At 42.7% G+C, this 16,437-nt stretch overlaps 1 protein-coding gene across 4 annotated transcripts in view; it reads right to left on the reverse strand.

Moving 5' to 3' along the window:
* The window catches only part of LOC128407318 (E3 ubiquitin-protein ligase RNF213-like), a 65,035-nt gene that overhangs the window by 16,753 nt on the left and 31,845 nt on the right, over positions 1 to 16,437 (reverse strand). For 3 of the 4 annotated variants that reach the window (XM_053375529.1, XM_053375530.1, XM_053375531.1), the window contains 17 exons: positions 15,622 to 15,740; positions 14,991 to 15,107; positions 14,610 to 14,692; positions 13,453 to 13,600; positions 12,154 to 12,289; positions 11,097 to 11,288; positions 9,820 to 9,959; positions 9,088 to 9,233; positions 7,951 to 8,169; positions 7,048 to 7,229; positions 4,753 to 4,873; positions 4,327 to 4,427; positions 2,846 to 3,028; positions 2,204 to 2,361; positions 2,000 to 2,108; positions 1,603 to 1,717; positions 12 to 232 (listed from right to left, as the gene is read on the reverse strand). In XM_053375529.1, the coding sequence (XP_053231504.1) occupies positions 12 to 232; positions 1,603 to 1,717; positions 2,000 to 2,108; positions 2,204 to 2,361; positions 2,846 to 3,028; positions 4,327 to 4,427; positions 4,753 to 4,873; positions 7,048 to 7,229; positions 7,951 to 8,169; positions 9,088 to 9,233; positions 9,820 to 9,959; positions 11,097 to 11,288; positions 12,154 to 12,289; positions 13,453 to 13,600; positions 14,610 to 14,692; positions 14,991 to 15,107; positions 15,622 to 15,740 (2,490 nt within the window). Of the gene's footprint in view, positions 1 to 11; positions 233 to 1,602; positions 1,718 to 1,999; positions 2,109 to 2,203; positions 2,362 to 2,845; positions 3,029 to 4,326; positions 4,428 to 4,752; positions 4,874 to 7,047; positions 7,230 to 7,950; positions 8,170 to 9,087; positions 9,234 to 9,819; positions 9,960 to 11,096; positions 11,289 to 12,153; positions 12,290 to 13,452; positions 13,601 to 14,609; positions 14,693 to 14,982; positions 15,108 to 15,621; positions 15,741 to 16,437 lie in introns of all 4 variants that reach the window. The other variant, XM_053375528.1, reaches the window with a different exon arrangement.

The following is a 16,437-nucleotide window of genomic DNA, read 5'->3' on the forward strand; positions in this document are numbered from 1 at the left end:
CAGAATCCCACTTGCCTGAAGTTCCATGAAGTTCAAAGAGCAGCTGTGCAGCCCTATCCATACACAGGCGGGTGTGGGCCACTCCCTGCAAGTACTCAATGGTGACTTTTTGAGAGGTTTCATGGCTGCTCCTGCTTTGCTTTATGTAATTTGTTAGGAAGCGTCCATCTTCTCTCAGGCAGTTTGCCTTGCTTTTCTCTGAGGAGGCTCCCAATTTCTCACACATAGAATCCTGAAAAATGAAACATAATGTTTTCCAGTTATTGCTCACCATTGCTCAACATACCAATCTTTGTTAAATCTATTGAACGAAGCATTTCTTATTACTGTGTGCATTGACACTGCTAGAAAATAAAGTGCTCAGGGCTTTTCCACATTTCCCGTTGTCCCATGCCTAGAAAGTACAGGTCCAAACAGTTTTCTGTTTGTCCCATGCTTTGTAGGCACAAATCCAAGAGGTTCTGTCTTTGCCTTGCCATGGAAAACCAGCTCTTTGGCGCTAAATCTGAACAAACAGCAATCTGCAGAAAACCCAGTTGCTGTTGGTTCTGATTCAACGATAACTGTGGGTTTTCCCTGAGGAAAGTGGCAAATGGAGGTGTGGATAAGCCTTTAGTGTTAAGTTGTGGGTGAACATATCAGACGACACAGTGATTCTTCAAACTGCTCTTGTTTATTCACAGACCCAGAACAGAACTGAACTGAAAGGTTCAGCCAGCCTGCTTATATAGAGCTCCACTACAACGCAACAGTAACAACTTTCTGTAACTATCCAATCATTGAACGTCACTTTCAATTCCTTATTTGCATATGTGGACCTGAGTGAAAACTATCTACAGTATCCTCCCTGCTGGCCCAGGGTGAGAACTTCAGTACATAACACTTAGTATTGTAGGGAGAATCTTAAGTGACCCTAGTCATCCACTTCAGAAGGCAGAACTTGCAGAGGCATTTGAAACCTTGGCTGGGAGGACATAATTATTTGATTTTGTCATGCCCATATTGAAGGCTCTGAGGAATGGCTTCCCTTTCAGAGGCTTTGCTTTTACCCTTCTTTAACCAGTATGGTTAATTAGGCAGGGAAGGTTTTCCTAATTGTTCTTTATTCAAGTTTCACTTAAGTGAGGGAAAGGGCCACATGAGCCTTAAGTACTAAGAAGCATGCCACATATTTCCAAATATTCCTCAAGCAGAACTCACTTGGTCACAATGAGGCACAGCAGCCTGTTCACTTGTTTTTCTTACTGTAGCTGCTTCTTATTTTTCCACAGAAGACAATGGACCGCTGCAATTTATTAGACCAGATAGCCAAAAAAATCTAGTCTAATCAGTTGCTCTCCTGTACATGTATACAGGCAGAGCTGACCTTATAGATGCTGCATCTCTGTTTCTGAAAACCCACATAACCTGAGACTATGGCAAAGCAAAAAGAAACTGAAAGTATACAGGGAGCACAGCACAGGTCTTACAGAAACCTTCCTCAATCTGGAAACTTTCAGACAACTCCCTTTGTCCCTGACAATTGGGTCATGCTGGCTGAGGCTGATGGAAGTTCAAAACATCTGGAGGTACCTTGAAAAGTTATGGGGAAAATATACTTACCTCAAGGCAGCTGGCAAACAGCGTGTACAGTACTGTCTTGTCTTCTTTGTCTAGGTTGCATTTTGATTCTGCTTCTGATAAATATTTTTGAACATGGACTTTCACATCATTGAAACTATAGAAAAAGAGAAACCTCCCCTTATTAATGAATAAGGCACATGCTTCTCTATTCTAAAAATGAAAGGAGATCTCCACTGTCAGAAGTATGCATTCAGATGAAGTTGTACAACAGGGCTAAGGGGGAGATCCTTCAGAGTTTCAGAAAAGCAATAGCTGAACTCATATGAGGACCACTAAGACATCAAGGAAATCAGAGCAGGTATCAATGGGGTGAACACTGAAGGAGAAGCAGGGTATATAGCCCCCAACTTGCACGTCCCAGGTAAAAGTTCCTTACCTGTATTTTAGAAGCAACTTTAGCACCACAGAACGGATTACAGGGGTTTTATCCACCACATCGTTAAAGGGGGATAGAGTTTTCGTGTACACACTGTAGTTATTTGAACCTAAAGAAATAATGAAACATGGTACAGAGACATGAAGAAGTCAATACGTTCAGGGTAGGGCAAATTGCTGGGAGCACGGGAGCACATGAATATACCTTTCAAGGGCGGCTTGTGAACAAACAGGAGGTTCAGCAGCTCTTGGATCACAGCTTTTTCTGGGGGCTCATTGTCTTTGAAGCACATAGTAGAAACCAGCTCTATGAAAAAACTGTTGCAACACTTGCGGAACCGGGTCATTTTTTTAATGGCAACACTGTGGTGGTGGAAGAGAATTGGGGAGAATTACTTATCTAGTTGACTGCAGAACTTACATCACATAGTTTGTGGGCAATGCTAAAAATGCATGGCCAACAGAGTGTTATAAGCTGGACCTACAAATAAGGTCCAGTTTAGGGGTCAATCCAACTAGCCATGCCTTCTTGCAGGATACACCATTTCATTACACATTGCTATGTTTTGAAGGGATGCTCCTTAAGGCATTTTTCTAAAGGTTTTATGTACTTTTACAAACCTTGGGGTTCCCCTGAACCTGTAAATTTCACCTTGTTGTGTGTGAATTATGCCATTTTAGCTACCCAAAGATCGTCCCCGCTCCAACAAACATTGATAATAGAGGGAATGATTAAATCCTCAGAAATTAAGGCCAGAAGCTGAAATTATCACTAGAACTACCAACTGCTGTGGGATATAAATGCAATCAATCCAATCAATCAATCAATCAATCAATAAGGCATTACCGGATCTCCTCAGATACTTTGGGAGAATAGTCATCTGGTAGTTCAACTTTGCAAAATGGACAGCACATCTCTCCTGGTACCAGCCATTGTTTTATGCAATGATGACAATACACATGATCACAAGGAAGGTGGATTGGCTCCCTAGGATCTTCCAAACAAATTGGACATGGCCTCAAACCATAACTGTGAATACAATACAAACATGTATGTGGGTTTAATGTATATTTAATTATAGCTCACTGCCCAGGTCAGCAACAAGAAAACAGGCTTAGGAGCTACATGAAATTCTTTGACTGTTCCATTGCTGTTCTTGAGTCATCATAAGTGCCTATATATTTTGCAGTTACTGGCATCCTACCCAAGATGCCTACATACCAAGTGCTCCTTTGACTATGAGTTGGCAGGTCTCAAGGCACACAAGAGGGATGGGTGCTGCTGCTGACATGTCTGAGGCAGTTACAGCAGGGTGGGAAGGAAGTAAGTGAGGAATGGGAGGTTTGCAGGAATGCTACTAGGCAGAACCGGCTTACTGGGCAAAATAGCAAGATGTGTGTATGGGGTGTGTGTGATGTTAGTAGCCAAGGGGAAGAATGAGCCAAAAGGGTGGGTTGGTCCATGCAGTCTATACAGAATGTTCCAAAACATACAAACAATCATGGGGTTGTACTCTTAAATATAAAATGTCTGGTGTTCCATCTGTCTAAAGCTCCTCCCAGTGGCAGAGTTTCAAGCTTCGGAAGGGGGGTGGGGTGGAGAGAATGTGGGGGCATGGCTGGCATGCGTCCCGGGGGGGGTGCGTCCCGGGGGCTTGATGCGCCGCCTGTAGGGGTGTGGCGCCCAGCGCAGGGGGGAGGAGCAGCCACGATGGCACGCCACCGGGATCGTGCCGCTGGGGGTGGTGCGCTCCCCCACACCCCTGTTCCTCCCCCAGTGTCTCCTCCTGCAGTCCCTGCCCTCTTGGAATCCATGTGTGGGCACTGAAGCTGGGGGTGGGAGCAAAAGGCAAATGCCTCACAACATACCCAACACCTGTCTGTTGCTGTGGCTGAGCGATTAAGAAACTACTCCTGCTCTTTTACCTCTGTCATGACTGGTTTTTTTGCTAGGCATGCAAAAGGTGCATGGGGCCATACTACCCCTTCTCCCATGTACTCTGCCCTGTTTGGTGAGCCACTCCCTTACAGCAGGTCTGTAAGCCCTGCACAGGGAGCTATGTGAGTACTGTTGAGGACTCTCATTTCTTCCCTTAGTGCACTATGTTCCAAGAGTGCATGTGAGCATGAAGGGACTTGAACCACTGGCTTGCAGGGATGCCTGAGAATTTGCACTAGTGAGGTCATTTGGGCTTGGTAGTGGCATTTCTCTCCCCTTCCTAATCATAACGAGTACAGGGTTACATAGCCTGCCCCCAGTTCCAGGATCCAAGGGGAACCAAAAAGGCACTCTCATAAAATGGAATGGGCTCATCCCAAAGGCATTACCTGCAAAACACTGAACTAGCATCCTCCTTGCACTGACATAGGATATCCATGACTGCACAGAATGTGTTATGGGTTTTAATGTCTGAATCCCCTTGAAAACACTAAAAAGAACAAAAGCAATAGTATCACATTCCAAAAGTGAAGTTTAAAAGTATAGGAACATACAGATAAAACTATCCTGTTCCACTAGGTTCTAAACACTTATCACCACAGTAACTACAGTAACACTGCTCTGTTATGGTCTTTGTGTTGAATGCTTTTAATACTGGTTTCAATACAACAATTCTCATGTTTTATGTTATTTGCCTTCTTGAATTTTCGAGTATGTTGATACTCTGTGTTAAAAAAATAAAATTAAAAGGATGTTGCTTACTTCCTTAGTACAATAAAGAGATGCTTTGCACCAAGTGAGAATAGAGTTCTTACTTTTCCAAGGCGCGAGGTGAACTTTTTTACCAGGTTCTTCACCTCTGGAATCTGCATTTCTACTCCAAGGAGCACATGTTCCACGAAGAGGGACAGTGAGAAAATCCTATTCCATTGGCTCCTGTGTTGAGGAGGAAGTCCAGAATTAGACAACCTGCTCAGCTCTTCAGAAGAATGTTTGCACAAAAACAGCAACTTGAGAAAACATGTGACCATTTTTGAGGAAGATGGAGCTTGGATAGAAATTGCAGGTGGATGAGGTGGAATTACAGGAAATCAAAACATAAACTTGAATATTAATCAAGGTTGCTGGCAATCTCACATAGTTCTACCCATTAGAACTCCTTAAATAAGATATTGTATCAAGATTGTATCAAGGAAAGAAAGCAAAAGGCTTTGGCCAGTCATCTCCCAAACTGTTGGTTTAATACTAGGAATTAATGGTCTTTACAGTGGTACCTCGGTTTTCGAACAGCTTAGTTCTTGAACTACTTGGAACCTGAATACTTCAAACCTGGAAATGAATTTTCCGGTTTTTGAACTTTTTTTTTAAGCCGAACATGCTCCGTTCTGAGTATAACTTCCATTTTGAGTGCCATACTTCCATTTTCCGGCAAGTGAGCAGGCAGCCGCTGCCACAACAACCACCCACTCCTCCAGCAGTCCCGGAGCTGAGTGAGAGAAGGCTGAGCCGGGTGGCAAGCGAGCAGGTAAGGGATGTCGCCACCACCACCACCACCCAGCCTGCTCTTGCTTGCAGCAAGTAGAAGTGGGAGCAGGGCTGCTCCGATAGGCAGTGCGAAGCCTCCCTTCCCAGCTGAGAGATCCCACCCCTGCTCCTGCTTGCACACAAGTAGGAGTGGGATCGGGCAGCTCAGCTGGGGAGCACCTGGCTGCCTTCAGGTGGTGCAGGGGCTCTCAGATGCAGTCTGCCTCCACTTTCCCTGACCCCAGCAACTATTCAGCCTTCAGGTGGTGCAGGGGCTCTGAGGCTGAGGTGGGGGCTCCTTTAAACTTCTCCCTTGAGGGGAGTACAGCCATGAACCCTTCAATGGAAAGTGTGATGGAGCTTGCACCTCCCCAGCTGAGCAGCCCCGATCCAGCTCCTGTGCAAGCAGCAACTGATTGGGGGCCCCTGCACCACTTGAAGGCAGCCAGGCTGAATAGTTGCTGGGGTCAGGGAAGGTGGAGACAGCATGGAAGCTGCATATGAGAGCCCCTGCACCACCTGAAGGCAGCCAGGTGCTCCCCAGCAAACCAACCAGAAATGAATCAAAATCACAAGAAAACATAAAACACTGACCCTGACCCTAATTCTAATTCGAATCCTTAACCTAACCCTAACCCAGAAATGCTCTTGTTAGATAGTAAAATTCACGTTAAATTGCTGTTTTAGGGGTTGTTTTTAAAAGTCTGGAATGGATTAATCCTTTTGCATTACTTTCCATGGGAAAGCGCGCCTTGGTTTTGGAATGCTTTGGTTTTGGAACAGACTTCCGGAACAGATTAAGTTTGAGAACCATGGTACCACTGTACTTGGCTTAAGAGAAAGCAAAGATCTCTTTCCAGTCGCCTGTAACATATCTAGCATCTCATATTTAGCTAAGAAAACCAGAGTAGAAAGATGATACAGAATGTTGAATAAAATATTTCTCTGCATGTCCTGTCCTCTAACATTCCCAAACATCTTCCTGCCTCAGAAATCCATGTTGACTTAATTTAAGGTCCTCTGATAAAATCCAAATAAACTCCTTGTTTTGCGGGGGAGTTTATTTATTATTATTTATTAACTTTTTATGCCGCCCTTCATCTGAAGATCTCAGGGTGGTTCACAGCATAAAAATACAGGATAAAAAACATGAAATACATAGTAAAAACAAGAACATTCGCATGTTGCTCATTCCAAGCAAGAAGATTGTGTTTGCAAGTACAGTCATACCTCGGGTGAAATACGCTTCAGGTTGAGTGCTTTCGGGTTGCGCTCCGCAGCGACCCAGAAGTAACAGAATGCATTACTTCCAGGTTTCGCCGCTCGCCCATGCACAGACGGTCAAAATGACATCACGCGCCGAATCGCAACCCGTGCAGGCACGGGTTACATTCACTTCAGGATGCAAACGGGGATCCGGAACGGATCCCATTCATATCCAGAGGTACCACTGTATACACAACTACAGGGGATGGAGTGGCTGAGTCTGTTTGCCTCAACGCAGATGGCAGCCTGTCTTTGGTGATGGCACCTGAGTCCAACTCTCCAGTACTTCCTCTACCTCCAGTTTGGTCCATGTGACCTACCTGAGTTCCTGGAGCAGCTGGTCACAGCGGCTTCCATTGCTTTGAATGTAGTTTGCTGTACACACAAGTTCAATTGGCATTTGAAGCTTCTTCACCTGCTGCAGCCACGTTTGAGATCTGCAGTTCAACAGTTTTTCTTCCAACATCTCAGTGCAAGCAATTGCAGCAAGCACATCCAGAACCTAAGCAATCAGGCATGAACAGGGCTTTAATACAGACATGGACAATAAATAATAGTAACATTTATTTCATTTTTAAAAATCGGGTGTGAAAAATCAAGTTATGACTCTTCTCCCTTCATTAAGCAGAATAAATAATTCAACTGCCAATCTGGAAAATGTGAGAACCTGCTCTCAAGCCGAACTATGACTATCCACATTCCTAACTCAATAAGCAGATCATGACTCTTCTGTATTAGACTCATTGTTCATAGCTGACTTCCCTTCTGATTATATCAATAGAAAAGGTGAAAAACATTTCCACTTTGTTTTCTGTTATGGGGTGTTTTTGGGTTTTTGGCAAAACAGAACAGACACATTACTTTAGTCTTTCTTTTTAAGATGTGCATTTTATTCCTCACTTGCTAAATTTACATTAAACTTTTTACACCTTGTTTAGTAAGGAATTTTCATTGGAATCCTACTTCATTTGTAAGCTTTCCCTATCATAGATCAATCTAATTCCTGCACTTGTAAGGAGACTGTGGTTTGTGCTGATTGTACGTATTTACACAAGAGACTAATTATCAGAGCATCAAAGAACAAATAAGACACATAAATATTAAAGCCTTGTGTGACTTTTAACAATCACCCTTAAAAGATATTATCATTTTCCCTAACATTTTAAAAACACACCTTTTCTAGTAGGACTAAAATATTACCACCCACCCAATATGATTCCTACCATTTGGCGATGCAAGAAGCTGTCTCCTTTCTCAATATGTTCTGTGAGAGAATTTGACACATCAGGGTACACAGCAAGAATCCTGGAAAGGTTTTGCAGACGACTCCTAAACTGACGGTAACAAAGATGGATAAAGGGGAAGGGCAGCGCCCTCTCTTCTGCACTGGAAGAAGCAGCCTTCATTTCCTCCATACATGATAAGAGAGCTGTCTGCAGCAACTAGAAATTGAAAAACAATGTCACTGGAAGCAAATCTTGTGCGGTAATATCTACAGATTCTTATGTAGGTGAGACTTTTATCTTTAGAATTGTAACACATTCAGGAAAACTGTTTCAATCACAAATGTTTGTATTACTGGGGTAAAATGGATCTCACCCCACAGGTACCTGCAGGAATTTTTCTTACTTTTGTTTACAGCAGTTGGGTGTGTACACTTTGGAGCTAGTTTACCTGAAAACGCATTTCAAAGTTTAATTTTTGGCGAACTCATCTGAACACAGAAGACAGACATTAAACCTCCTTAGATGCAAATGCCTTGCTTAGGCTGCTGTCATACCGTAGGGAATTTTCCAGTAGATAGAAGGTAGAGTCAAAATAAAGTAGGAGGGGATATTTTGTGCATTGATCTACTTGCCATGCTACTGTAAAATGAAAGTGAAGGGGAAGAAACCCCTCTAGTGTTGTAATGATTTCAACCCAAAGAAACACCCCCAAGGGTTGGAAGTCGAAATCACGTTTTTAAGTCATCCTAAGGGATAAATCCAGGACAGGAGGTTATATGTGCAGGCGTATTTAAGTAGCTACACCTCAAGATCCCCGAGCTAATGCAGTGAGAGAATACTGAACATGAAACAGCTAGGACAGGGAAGTGGGATCAAAATCCTACTTGTTGAGATCTAATAACATGAGCTTTCAAGCAGTGTGGAATTTTCTTCATTCAGATAAAACAAATGTGTGCAATCACCATCACATTCCATATCTGTGTGATATTCATCTACTTTCGTGATAATCAAATGCCAGCCATATGCTGCTGAAGTATATGTTTCAGTCAAACACTACAGCACACAACTCCTGGGCATTACAACTGGCACACACACTGTTCTAAGCATCTTGATGTCTCGTGTTGCAGTACTTACCTTTAGCTCTTTATGAGAAGAAACGCCCATTGTCAGGAGGATGAAGTCTCTGACGTAACAGTGAAAAAGGTGCTCCCTCTCTTCCTCAGGGAGATCAGCAATATATTGCCCCAGTGGTTTCTTCTGAAAGATGCTTACAAATCTGTCTGTAGGACAACAGTACAATGGGAATATTTAAGTTATATGAGAATCTTAATTACTATAGCATCTCACCAGTGCTACTATATTAAAGCATGTTGCTGTATAATTTTCCCATAACACTGGAGACTGCTTTGTTGTTTACAGTGGCTGGTCAAGATTCCCTGCTAAATCTCCTAAACTATCTATTTTAATATAAAACCTGGCATGCCAAGTTTGGGCAAAGATTTGAGCAGGGGGCAGAACTGTGTCTCATTTTAGCAATGTTTTTAGTAGTCATCAGTACCCCAAATTATTTTTAGCAAGACCCCTCAAGCCATAACAAGCTGCTTCTGGCTATTTCCATATGGGAGGGGACAAATAATCCCTCAATGAATGAAAGTGTTGAGGGGGTCCACAGAGCTGTAGAGGCTAGCCTCACATACTGCCATTCTCTCACACCAACCCCATACTCCCCTCACAAATGTTTCTCAGAGAGTTTTCCCAGGTTATAGATGCATGTGTAGAAAGCTCATCTACACATGAGGAGAGACACAAGCCAATCCGGGATCCCTCCTACTGGTAATTCTCTGTGTGTTCCCTCTGGATTCTCACCTTCATTGCCAGGGATGTATTGAGCTTGAATCCAAAGATCTTCCAAATAATCTTTTATCTTCCAGCTGAAGGGCATTTCATTGCCAGCACCTGTTGATTTCTTAAAGTAGCTCTGCACCAGAATAGTCTCAGTTTGGGAACTGGGCAAGACACAGGTAAATTAAGTTAGCAAGCTAGAGATATCCCATTACTAAGCAGGAAGCTCAATGTTTTGTTTCAGCACTTAGAAAGAAGCAGGGAAAGAGTTATGTTTACCAATCCTTGAGTTTTGATCTCTCAAAAAAGCATTTGATAACCACAACATTATTCCTTTAAGGAGAGGAAAACAGCAGCTAGATCTGGCTCATAAGTCATGCCCACTGAGAAATGTGCTGCCAAAGGACTGGAATAACTCTTACAACGTATGGCAAATATAAAGCTAAATTAATAGAACACGCCAACAAAGGTCCGTATAGTAAAAGCCATGGTTTTCCCAGTAGTGATGTATGGAAGTGAGAGCTGGACCATAAAGAAGGCTGATCGTCAAGGATTTATGCTGTTGAATTATGGTGCTGGAGGAGACTCTTGAGAGTCCCATGGACTGCAAGAAGATCAAACGCATCCATTCTTAAGGAAATCAGCCCTGAGTGCTCACTGGAAGGACAGATCCTGAAGCTGAGGCTCCAATACTTTGGCCACCTCATGAGAAGAGAAGACTCCCTGGAAAAGACCCTGATGCTGGGAAAGATGGAGGGCACAAGAAGAAGGGGATGACAGAGGATGAGATGGTTGGACAGTGTTCTCGAAGCTACAAACATGAGTCTGACCAAACTGCGGGAGGCAGTGGAAGACAGGAGTGCCTGGCGTGCTCTGGTCCATGGGGTCACAAAGAGTCGGACACGACTAAACGACTAAACAACAACAACAACAACAATAGAACACGCGATGTAAGAAGACATAAGATACTTGCCGAAGGGGTGGAGGGAGGTCAGAAGCTCGGCAGAGCTAAAGGTAGCTATGTGACATATGTGTATCATAAGTGTATGCTTAATGAAAATAATAAAAATTTATTGGCAAGAGAGAGAGAGAGAGAGAGAGAGAGAGAGAGAGAGAGAAATGTGCTGCCAAAACATCATGGCATACAACTGGCATGTTTTTTTGTTTTGTTTTTTGGGCTAACCGAATAAGCAGCTTTCAAGATAAGTCCCTCACATGGAATCAAAATCACATTCACCATTCACATTTTTGCAAGCCATCAATTCATTGGCAACCATTCATGCCTTCTTTATGCCACTTACTTGTTCTGGCCCATAATGTAAGGGATGTCCAGCAGCTTGAGATCATTAAAGATGAATAGCCACAGAGCTTTCACACACTTTTCTGTTGTTGGTCTGACCAATAGGTCCAGGTTGCAGTCACTGTCTAGGACAGACAACATATAGGCCATAAATGGAGTCACCACACTCTGGACCCGCTTCCACAGGGTGTCTCTGCAAGTGTCAAGAGAGGTAAAGGAAACAAAAAGGCAATATCCAATATTAAGAAAGGCATAAACTCCTTCAGGAACATTCTGATTGAACATCTCAAGGGAGAATGTTATGGAGAAAAGTGCTTGTGGAATGTTCTCCCTAGGGACGTTCATCTGGCATTTTCATTATATGTTTTCAGGCGCCCAGCAAAAATGTTTCTCTTCAATCAGGCCTTTGGTTGATTAACATTCTAAAGTCTTTTAAATGTGTTTGGTTGGAGGGAGGTATTTTTGTTGTTGTTGTTTATGTTTATTTTTGCTTTTATCTTGTATTTTTATCTTGTGAACTGCCTTGAGATCTGTTGATGAAGGGCAGTATATAAAATGAATTATTTATTTATATATATATATATATATATATATATATATATATATATATATATATATAAAAAATATCAACCTAATTCTGCATTTCAACTATTCCTAGAACCTGTCAAATTGTGTCTTTGAAGCAAAGTAAATACATATTTTACTTCCAGGATTAATGGTACCAGCAAAAATGGATTCAAATCCTTTGAAAGACAGCCAAATATTAACATAGCTTCCAGTGAACGCTTTTGATTTCAGTATTGTACCCAGTTACACTCACTGCAATGTACTGAACAGCTGAGATCTAAAGAAGAGCACAGCTTTTTAGGCTCCTGCAAACACACCCAGAGATCAGGGGACCCCTCTGAAGCAGCACTTGATATAGTTGCAAGTAAAATCAGCACCCCCTCCATGTACACTTAAAATATCCTAAACATGTATGTACAAAGAGCTTCCTCAATAATGACTTATCTTTTTTAGAGCTGGAAAAAGTGTAGTGATTTAACTACTGTGTATACCTGAAAGTTCCTACTTCTTGGAGGGCATTGAGGTTTGATGCCTCTTGGCGTACCCACTCTTTCATGGTGTAAACATTTTCTTCTTGCTTCCCCAAAAGACTCAACAGGCGAGTCTTTGTTATCTTCAGGAAGGAGGCTGAGGGGAAAGACAGCATAAAATTTGCCAACTGGTACTACTTATGGTTAAATTTCAAGTTCTGAAGCAAAAGCTCTGCACAGTACAAATTAATTTTAGCTTCCCCCTTCTTCTGTTATGAATGTTCCCTATGAAATTATAATTTATAGAGCTGCAGGAATGGCCGTATAGTTAAGCAGTTACATTTATCAATATTCTATTATAAAATATGGAAAATCTATTTAGGACATAAATATATTTATTTATTGCATTTATATCCCATCATTCTGTGAAGGCACACAAGGTAAGTTACAGTTTTAAAATACTTTTTAAAACCCCCACAAATGAACAAATATCACAAAATATACAGACAATTCCCAATTTACATGGGGGTTATGTTCCAGGCCTCTGTGCATGTAACTGAAATCACATATATTGGGAGCACCCTGGAGAGTAGGCCTGGGCGATATATCAATATATCACCAAGGACCGGTTTGAAGGCCCATAGCGCAATATCGCCTTCACCCAGCGGTATATTGCGAGGGAAATCACCGCTGCTCTAAGTCCCTCCATCACCTGTGCCTGGTGTGCTGAGCGGAAAACAATTTGCAGCTGGAGATTATTATACAGCTGGAAATTATTATACTCACAGAAGCCAAAGGTGGGGAAGGAGACTTCTTTAAACTACTCCGCAATGAGGGTCAGGTGGTTGCATGAGGCCCACCCCCCACCTTGCATGAACCTGAGAGGCATCAGAGCTTACTCAGTTGGGGGGCAGGAGGCTTCCCTCTCCCCTCTCAGCTGAGTGGTTCAACGAAGCCCTACTGGAGAGTCCATCCTGGCTCACAAGGAGACCCTCCCCCTCCCCCGAAGAAGATATCCTCTTTGGGCTCTGGGGTCTCCTCACAAGCCTGAGGTGCAGAGGGGCTTTGCTGAGGCCTCCTGTCTAACAGCTAGTGTGTGGGCTAGAGCAGCAGCTAAAGTCGCTTCCCCACACATCAGCTCTGCAAGTCGCCGTGTCCCTCCAGTGGGACAGGGAGATCCAAAATTAAAAATTGTGATCCGGATCTGTGGAACAGATCAATCTGGCCCAAACTGGGGCCCAACCCAAATCGGATTGAGGAGGGGGCCTGCACATTCCTATAAAATACCTTCCACTTCCAAGTGCTTCTAGTCCTTCATACCTTTTACGTCATCTTCTTGAGACAGAAGACTAAGGAGGATTTCAATTCTCTTAGTACTGCGGCTGGCATCCTCGTTTTGATCCCTTAGCATGCCCACAGCTCTTTGCACACAGCTCCGTAGAAGAATGGTGGTGTCCAAGACTTGGGTCTTTCCAGGAATAGCAGGGAAGAAAAAAGACGATTAGTATCCTGCAACAGCACAAACCAAAGTCCAAGCCACAAGCTACCCTCTTAAAGAAAGAATACATATGGTAATTGTTGGAGGTCCTCCTTGCAGGACTTTTGTCAAGAAATCTGCTCAGGAAAGAGCAGTCACATCCAGATAACACACAAAAAAAGAGCCACTCATGTTGTTATGCTAACCAAAATAAATATATATCGCTAAAGGTTGGTGACCAGTAACGTCCATTGGCCCTTTAGCAAAAGCAGGTGGCAAAGCAAGGACAGAGTGAATGCTGTAGGGGAGGTGATATATTCAGTTCAATTCTTCTGGAGGTGATTAAAGGAAGATAGTGGCTTGATTATAAATGTTCTTTGTGAATAATAATAATAATAATAATAATAATAATAATAATAATAATAATTTATTTATACCCCGCCCTCCCCAGCCAAGACCAGGCTCAGGGCGGTTAACAACCAATAATAAAAACAAGTTGATTAAAATATAATTTAAAAGATTAAGATACAACATTAAAACAATTAGGGAGCAATTCCATCACAGGAGGAGAAAGGAAAAGGAAAAGGGGGAGGGAATCAAACTGATTCTGAGCCAAAGGCCAGTTAGAACAACTGTGTCTTACAGGCCCTGCAGAAAGAGATCAGATCCCGCAGGGCCCTGGTCTCAAGAGAGGAGGACTAGGCTTGCCAGCTGCCCTTTGATCCTCAGGCTAGCACAAGTGCAATATATTGTTAAAGAGCAAAAAACACAAACAACAAAAACCAGAATGGAATTAGTATTCCCATATAATTTAGAATGAGATAGAAAAAAAATAAAAAAGACTAAAAGAATCATGTTCTTGGAAGTGCTTTATTGTCTGTTCCCAATGTCTGTAAGAAACTTTATTTTGTATCAGAGATTCATGGAGCAGGCACAAATAGGCTCCATCTAACCCCAAAGAAACAAGGGATAGAATTAAACACATTGGATATAAACTTACGGTCAGTTTTTGGGTTTCAGATGTTGCTAACCTCTCCACCCCCATCTCATCTTCCTTTTCTTCCATTCCCTCCATTATCACAGCTGCAACAACAAAGAAGGTGTCATACAGGGATGCAAGTTGCCTGCTGATAAACTTAGGGCAAGAATAGTCAATATAATATAACGCTGTCCAGTTATTGCTGGACAACAACTCCACCATCCCTGATCATTGGTAGGGTTGGTGGGGGCTGGTGTAGTCCTTCGTTCAACAGTGAAAGCTCAAATTATTCTGTCAAAATTTGATGCTGCATACATATATAAAACACAAGACATACAGACAAGCCTAGATGTTTTCTCACTTGTGTACTGTCTCTCAACATGCATTTATTCACATTCTTACTTTCAGGAGGCTCTGCAGAAAAGAGCTGGCTGATGGTGACATTTCTCAGGGCAGTTACATCAGAGATAATATCCTTGGATTTCCTCAGGTCATCAATATGCACAGACTGCCACAACCCTAGCAACAGAAAACAAGAGCATTTCTTGGTTGTCGGACCTCTTTACATTGTCAAGCTGCAGTAACTGAAACTAATCCCACAAATCTCAATCTGGTGTTTCTCTGTGCACCTCTACAGGACCTGCCCTATCTGTGGTACCTTTTATTCACAACATGCTTTGTAAATCCATTACAGCACTCCTCAGAGTGGTTACCTGTTCATCATCCAGAAGAGCTCTGCTGGGTGGTTTAACAAGGCAATGGTGGCAGAGAAGTAAGGTTTGTTTGCAGTTGCCACCGCCACATGGCAAGTGTGATTATGCACTCTCAGCAGCGCTCAGTCGCTTTTGGACTGAGACTTACACCACCTGACTAGCAGTCATCCAGCCTGAGCCCTGAGCTCCTTGGGAAATTAAGGCTAGATAGCCATCATAACTCAGCAGAGGTCCACTGTTAGCATATTATATGATGGCGATTAATAATAAAAAATGCACTCCAGTAATTATTCTAAATCTCTGAACACAGATAGTTCTACCTCCTTGAAATCCTACATAGGAACTTCCTCCTTCAGCTCGTGACAGTTTAGTGATGAAGAACACAAACACGGAGGTTTCACCCTGATCTGTTTTGTTGATCTCGTTAACAACTGAGTATCTGCAAGGGGAAGGAAATGGCTTCCATCAGTTTCACACAGCAGGGTTAAATACCCATCATAAAGTACCCACCAATCAATCAACATCTCCCATCATGATTTCAGTATTCATAAAGCTTACATTTCCACTTCATCCAACATAAAGTATTAGGATGCCTACTAAGTATTACATACACCATAAGAACACAAGAAGAGGCTACTGGATCAGGACAATGGCCCATCTAGTACAGCATCCTGTTCTTGCTGTGGCCCACCAAATGCCTATAGGTAGCCTGCAAGAAGGAACTGAGCAAACAGCACTCTCTCCTCCTGTGGTTTCTAGAAACAGGTATTCATAAGGCATATTGCCTTCCACAGGGGAGGTACTACGTATCCATCAGGATTACCAGCCACTGGCAGCCTCAGCCTCCATGAATTTGTCCAATCCTCTTTCAAAGCCTTCCAAACTAGAGGCCACCAGTGCCACTTGTGGGAGCCAATTCTTTTGTCTGTCCTAAATCTTCCCAACAACTGACTTCACTGGATACCCATGAGTGGTAGTATTATGAAAGAGGGAGAAAAGCTGTTCACTATCAATTTTCTCCATGCCACACATAACTGTATGTACATTTACTCACCATTTCTAAAATGTCTGAAATGCTACAACTTTTCCTCATAGGGAAAAGTTCAGCCATCTGCTGAACTTTTTTCAACTTTACA

This window comes from Podarcis raffonei, chromosome 2 (assembly GCF_027172205.1).
Source record: "Podarcis raffonei isolate rPodRaf1 chromosome 2, rPodRaf1.pri, whole genome shotgun sequence".
NCBI classification, from domain to species: Eukaryota; Metazoa; Chordata; class Lepidosauria; order Squamata; family Lacertidae; genus Podarcis; species Podarcis raffonei.